Raw genomic sequence first — 7,495 nt, forward strand, 5'->3', positions numbered from 1 at the left:
TAAGATTTTGTTGTGCCCAATTTGGGTTTTTCCTCACGCCCTAGCTAATTATCTCTATGTCTCTGGGGAGGATTTTTCGTCTTCAATCAGTGTGGCACTGAAAAATTTATCTCAGCTATTTTCAGCGGAATAAATATATATATATATGTATACACCAACACTGAGGAGCTAGATTACACCTTGTATTACGAACTCACATATATGTATCCTTCGTAGAAAAACAGCTATGAACAAAGAGTCTGAAAATATAGCTTTCGTGCAGACAGTCGTAAATATCCCAGATGATTGGGAAAGAACAGACAGAGCTGTTCAGTTTGAACTTATGTACCCAACATGGGGTGTGAATTGTGGCTCACCTATGAAAAGCCCCTCTCTCTATTCTTGATTTTTGAGGGAGGGCAAAAAAAGATCTTCACAACTTATATGAAAACAATTGATGACTGAAAGAATTTAACTCTTTCTCGGTTAAGGTTAACAGGAGAATCTTCTTTATTTTTGTCGAAAAAACACATGATATTTTATTTTTAGTCGGCTGTGGTGTTTACAAAAATTGATGACACGCGATGACTTCGAATTGAAAACTGAAAAGTTGTGGCAGATTGCTTTTCATATCCACAGATGTGCAAAATGTTGCTTAATTCAAATAACATGGAAGAAAAGAAGAAACCTTTTCTTCTACGCAACAGGTACCTACTTAATATTAGTATATCGAAAGTAAAGCACTGTAGCTGACTTTGGAACCTTTTCGAGGAAATCGAAGGCCAAGTTCCGATTTCGATTTGTGACTTCCGCTAGTGTCCAGGCCCTCATACTAGTATCGCGCCTTCTGACTTTGCCTCTTCGCGCCACAAAGAAATGGCTAGAAAGTTTAAACTTCACGCGTCGTAATTCGAGTCCATTCGCAAGAGTGACGAGAAGTTCTTGGATAGCACCGAAAGCAGTCGCTTAAGTTTCACTTTTCATACGCTGGTCGCAAGAATGATTTAATTCTATTTTCTGTTGTTTCAGGGAAAAAAAAAATTGGCTAAATTGACTGATGCGACAACACGGCAATATAAAAGTTACAATTTGCCATGTGACCGCTGCACACAAGTCTTGGTGTCGGTCCCTGACACCAACAGTCCCACCTTGAGGCAATGTAGTGTTTTAATAAGGTAGAATAATCTCTAAAGGCAGTTTCCTACCCTGATGGCTGTAAAATTAGTTCATGTAATTCACTGAACTTGTTAGAAAGAATATTTTGTCAGTGTATGACAAACTGGGGAGAAGAACATTACTTTCAATCCTTGGTCGTGTACTCAAGACTCACTAAAAATGCAGATAGCTGAAATAATATCTTTGCACGGCCGGTGACAATGTTCAACTATGTCTTTTAAAAACCACCTCATGATTTTCCAATCCCTTAGAATCAAGGGAACTGATAAGTAAAAGTCCACGCAAATTTATGGCCGGCATTGAACTAAAATATGCAATACTTCAGATTTAACTAAGACGTGCGACATAATCACACAGATTACACTGTAGCTTGTGATACGCAAAGATCTGTAAGGAATCACTTACTACTACCACTACCTCTTCCCTTTAACCTTTGACCCCTAGGAGTGACTAACATCTATTTTCTCCCCACAATATCAGCCCTGAGTCACACATTAAGGTCACGAGAATAAAGGAAATGATCACCAACAAAAGAAGCACATGGTTACTAAACAAATTCTCCAGGACAGCACCTAGGGAAATGTCTAGAGAACAGTATGGAGAATATGCATACTGATGTTAGTATGTTAGGGGTTAAGTACAGGTTTTTTTTTCCTCTCAGAAGCTGCCTTTTTTCCACCTTCTCCCTAATTTCTCAGGCATTTCGTTTTTCTTTCCCTTCCATCCGGTTTGCGCTCTGTGTTTGACAACCAGTCTCTCCTCCCATTGCTTTCCATTGAATGTTCTCTAGCTACAAGAGGAATCTTTCTTTTGCAGATCCTACAGGTACAAGAAGAAATCAAATAACGCGTCAACGCAATTCTCTTACCGCCCGGAATTTACACAGCTCTCCAAAGCCTTGCGTTATCTTATCTGAATCAGACTACGCCATCTTATATCGACTCTTTAATCCCGAAGTGACTGGAATCTAATCTCTCCTTACAGTATCATTGCTAAATCAGTCATGATAGTATGAGAATAAAAGAGATGATTACCCACTAAGGAAGCTCTGGTTTGCTTAGCAATTTCTCCAAGTCAGTACCACAAGACATAATGAGAACAGCGATACTATGCTGAAGTCGAGAATCACCTTGTTACGGCGGAATTTTTAAGCCTTCAAGCTAAGAAAAGAATCCAGTGAAGGATCCTGCTCTCGCTGGATACTTAATTGCAAGACATTTAAAATAAAGCATGAACTTTATAAACTTTCTCCGCTAAAACATGTGCAGTCAACAATACAGTTATCGTGTCACGTCAATAGTCACGCAAGCGTGACACATGACGTTACAAGTGAATTTATTACATCCCTGCATCTTGTCAAGTCCTTACACCAGCTGAGGTTTTCCTATTTAAATTTCCTTCTGGAATTCGAATCAACTTTCAAAACTTCCTTTCCGTATTTTTTTTCAATCTCTACACGGTATTTTAACGTTCTGGTAACGTCGAAAAAGAAAACTTGTCCGCGCACCGTCTCTCAAATTTGGTTATTTGATGGTGGTTTTAAGGAGAAAATTGCAGTTCCTCATCGCATCTATCACGGAAGCAACTCGTCAAGTTATTATCATAGTTCGCCAGAACCCGTGTATTCTCCACCCAGGAGAATACACGGTAGGCACTCTAAAGGCAAAGAACCTTACCCCCCCCTCCCCCCACCCCTTACCCGAAAAAAAAAAACCACCATGACCGGGAAATGGTCGAACCCAGACCTCTTGATCCCGAGACTTGCAAGGTGGTCGTAACCTGCGCCATTATTCGCGACACTGAACTCGCCTCTTCAGCCATGACCAGCGTTATGAGAAGAAAAAATTATTTACGACGAAGAATGCTACAATACGGTACAATTATTGAAAGGGGTTTAAAAAAAACCTAAAGAAATACTTTAATGTGGAAGTTAGCAGTTGTAAGCCTGGACATGACTAAACTTTCTCTCCAACTTTCTATCACAAAGGCTGGTCTTCGAATGTTCGGAAAAGAAAAATAAAAGACGATCGAGAATTTCACTCCTTCGCGATCGCTTCAAATTTTGCAAACCGTAATAGAACTTGAAATCGTTACCATTTCTGATAGTTGGAAATGGTAAAAAAAATTGGGTTAATTTGATTTAATTTCTTCGTGTCCAAGACTTTAGCCATGTTCGAATTCAGCATTGCCTCTACATTAAAACAAGAAAACCCTAGAAATGGTTGTTTTTCAGGCCGATAACCCAAAAATCAAACCCGTAAAAACAAATTTAAAGGACCGAGAAAAAAAAAACGGTGACATAAGCGTAGTGTGGATTGCGAAGAACGAAAGTAAAAAACTTAGCGACATTTCTTTCAAGTTGGATACGCAGTAAACCATCCCTAGGAAAGGATTGAGTTACACAAGTGTTACACACTTGGAGATCAGAGAACTTCTACGACGGGTTTTTAAAATTTCTGGTGTTCTCTTCTAATTATAAATATATTGATTTTTCCAATAACTTATGTAACAAAATGCTCACGAGGCAATTTTGCCTTATTCAGGTCCCTTATATCACACCCTCATGATCTGCGCGCGTTTATTTTAGCCGTGTGAACTTCAACTTCCTAGCATTGAACCACATTTCACAAGTCCACGTGTAACAATGAACAACCTTGACCCTGTCAACTACTGCGTCACGAAACACGTGTGACTCCAGCAGCGAATCCTCTGGCTGCGCGTGCGAACAAGATAAGTGTACTATGCCCCTCTCCAGAAGGTCCCCATCTTTCCCGCCAAAAATAAAAAAATCTGATGCAATGTTTTGACGAATACTAGTCCATCAGTCAGTGCTGCTTGAGATGTAAACACGCGAGAATTATAAAGAAGTTTATCGTTCTCCAACACGTGTCAAGCCTCGGATATGTTTAAAATTCCCAATTTATTATATAACTCAGAATGCATGAGAGACAGGCCTATTAACCCATGATTTTCGCGCGCTGATAATAGTGACGTAAGCCGTGAGCATAGCTTAGTAAGGAGCGTGACTTGAAACGTGCGATGGATAAATCACAGCGCGAGAGGTGATCCCTACGTCACGCACATGTGAAATATGTACCGGTATTACTATTCTGGGGAGCACACGCAAATCACGAGACACGTCTTAGCTTCACTTGCGCCTCATTTTTGGCGATCTTCAAAACATGAGGATTTGACCCACGGAGTCTACAATGTTGAAAACGTACTTTAGACTGCCTATGATATCTTCGTCCTTGCAACCCCTACGAACTAAGTTAAAACCTGTGCCCTTAAAAATGTTTGCATTTGGATTTTTTAGATTGAAATTAGGTTTCATCGTTTCAATTACGACTAGGGTTTTCCCAAGTAAGACCTTTAATATGCCCTCCATCAGAGAAGGGAAAGATGCAGGAAGAGAGCCTGCTCAATGCTCATCGTACTGAAAAAATGGTCAAATAGCCGAGGAACCATTATTTATTAAAAATTTAATTTTTAATTCTTGTAACGCCAAATCGAGGTTAAGAAAGTCAGAGATTGTTATTGAGCATATCAATAATAAATAATTCAAAGTATTTACCAAGCCACACGATTCTTTGAAAATTCTATCGCTTCAGTTAAATTATTTCTGTTTATGTTTCTCGTCCCATAAGGTAATGCTACTTTTTCTGTATCTCGAAGACGTCACTCGTATGTTTTTGCATTTCAGTTTCTTGAGGGTCGATAACGTAGCTTGTTAAACGTTTAACCTTGGCATTAACCACTTGCCCGTAGGCACTCTTAAATGAGTTTGGAACTTTCAAAACTTTCTGCTATCTACTTTCCATTTAGGGAGATCGTGCACAAGTTCAACTTAAACTTAAAGTGTCCAAGAAAATTCCAAATTCAGTCCAAATTCAAACAACTGACCAGCAATCAAAATGGATAACATTTTAAGACAGTTGATCCAAATGTGTAAAGGAAACCTCTCATGTAACGACGATACTTGTAAATATGCACTCTTCCAGAAATTTTCAGACTCTATTCAGTAAAGGCAAAGTTTAAGCTTTTTAACAAACAAAGTAATTTACACAAAAGTTCTCCTAAACATCGATTCATTGCTAAAAACGCTAGAGTCGTAGTTTATCAGCAGGGGGCGTTACTTTGGCACTGAAATTCAATTCTCTTAACTAAGTAGGGAATGGATATTAGGCTGTAAACACCACAACTTACCTTGAGTATTTCATCTGGAAATTCTTCTTTGTTCTTCTGAACACACGAAATACAGAATCGCTCAGTGTAGAAAATACTGCATGTCTGATAAGAAATAGAAACAGTTTTCAGTTTTTAAAAATTGTCAGCTTGCAAGCAATTACAAGATACTCCTAAACAGTATTTGGTTACATAAACTCTGAGGGAACCAAACTTGAGTATAAATTCCCAGCGTCTCTTTAAGCAGAGCACAACAAGCCAAGAGCGCTAAAACATGAAGACTGCAAATAAATATAGAGTCCATCTCCTAACTACATGAAACATTCACTGAACTGTGAATCATCAGAGTTCAAAGTCCACCTTCTACAGCAATGCACCAATGTGCATTGCTCTTAACAGCATGCTTATATTGCTTCACTCCATCAATAAGTAAAAAGAATAGTTAGTTAGCTAAGTACAAAAATGCATTCCCTTCAAAGGGATTGAAATTCCCTGCAGGACAAAAGAGAGTGCAGAATAAGCTTATACACAAAGTGGCAGATGCTGCTTAGCATGCTCATTCTACTAATAAATTGTTATCCAGCAGATAAGAATTAACAAAAATTTCTACTCTACCCTTAGGCATTAGCACCTAGGACTGAATCTTTTCCCCTGTATCCCCCCCCCCCCTTACACCCCCTCTCGACTGGGGAACAGGGATACAGGGCTTGAGCTTAAAACTCTCAAGTAAGAGGCCAATATAATGTCCAGCTTACCAGTCGGGGAGGGGGGGGGGGTGTGTTATGGCTAAATCTCCCACTTACCATGACTCCACAACCTTCTACAGTTGACCTTCAATCAACTTTTTCTCATTAGAGAAGGCTGAACTAAAACAATATTGATACAATTTACATTAATGCAAGTTCAAAGAATGGTAGAATTGTACATGTGGAGTAGCTTGAAGCAAACTGCATTTGTAAATACTTTGGCAAATAATTGTTAAAAGTGATGCACAGTTATTTGAGACTGTCCTCTAATATTCACACAAAATTCATCAAATTATACATATTCAGTTTTATTTTGGCTCATTAATAATCATATTTTTTATCAGCCCAGTCCCCACAGTTCCATTTAATTGAGGTTCAACTGTGATCGGGGATGACAATGCAGGGGCCTGGACATAGCTCTATAAATTATGCCCTTCTGAAGCTCTCCACCCTACAAAGCTTTCTTTTATTAACACTTAACCCTTTCACCCCATGATCTCAATAGTAATTCCCATTACTGTCTGCAATACAATTCTTATAATGTTAGTTTGGAGAATTTGGTCTTGGATCAACTAATAATCCCCTGATTGATATTAAACTTTCTTCTCATCACTACTGTGCTTGATTTTGTACTGATGTTGTTAGGAGAAATTCTGTCCTGGTCACTCATGGGAGTGAAAGAGGATGAAGCCCTCCCCCCTTCCCTCCACGTCTGAGGGGATAGGGAAACAGGGACTTGGGACAGGAAAGCCTGCATAGAGAAAAGATGGGAAGGAAAAAAAGGTTGAAATTATGCAGAGTCAAACAATATCATTGAAACATGCGCATATACCTGTGAAATGCAAATGTGTCTTGTACACAAGCAGCACCGTCCACCTAATGTTAAATGCCCAGCATTTGGTGAGAAAGGATCTCGAATAACAAATGCATCTTCAAGAAGTCTATCATAAAACAGAGGTGAAGAAAGTTATTGTTATCAAAGGAAAAGAATGCCACTTTCTATCTGTAGCCTTAATCACTATGTCGGCTGATAGTCATTCAACATGCTGATAGTCAGGAAAATCAGCTTGAAAGCTCTTGGGGTTTCCCTGAGGGGTTTTTGAAGCTTCGAATTGATTGGCGCGTAAGGGAGCGCGCAAATTGCGTCGTGACACGCGGAAATAACGTTCGGCAACAAAAAAATAAAAAACCACGGACCAAAAAATAATATACGTACACCACTGATTTGGAGAAAGGCGGCTTTTTCCCAAAATATTCATAATTACATTCAAAACCACATGATGCGCACGTAAACGTTAGTTTTTCAGCAGTACTTTCACTCGTGTCGGCCGCCATGTTGATGTTCCATTCTGCTCTAAAGTTAAGCCCGCACCTCTTAGAGCCAGCTGCAAAATTGGTTCCTATTGATA

General features: G+C 39.2%; 1 protein-coding gene across 1 annotated transcript; it reads right to left on the bottom strand.

Annotated features, from left to right (window-relative positions):
* Nucleotides 1-465: 465 nt before the first annotated feature.
* LOC113686997 (cysteine-rich DPF motif domain-containing protein 1) lies at nt 466-7,458 on the bottom strand. The gene is made up of 4 exons (XM_089206391.1): nt 7,303-7,458; nt 6,919-7,027; nt 5,362-5,445; nt 466-1,974 (listed from the first exon to the last, which is right to left on the bottom strand). Exons 1-4 carry the CDS (start codon nt 7,419-7,421, stop codon nt 1,942-1,944), a joined length of 345 nt encoding a protein of 114 aa, XP_089062517.1. The 5' UTR covers nt 7,422-7,458; the 3' UTR covers nt 466-1,941.
* Nucleotides 7,459-7,495: the final 37 nt, after the last annotated feature.

The sequence above is a fragment of the Pocillopora damicornis genome, chromosome 5 (genome assembly GCF_964200805.1).
Source record: "Pocillopora damicornis chromosome 5, jaPocDami1.2, whole genome shotgun sequence".
NCBI lineage: Eukaryota > Metazoa > Cnidaria > Anthozoa > Scleractinia > Pocilloporidae > Pocillopora > Pocillopora damicornis.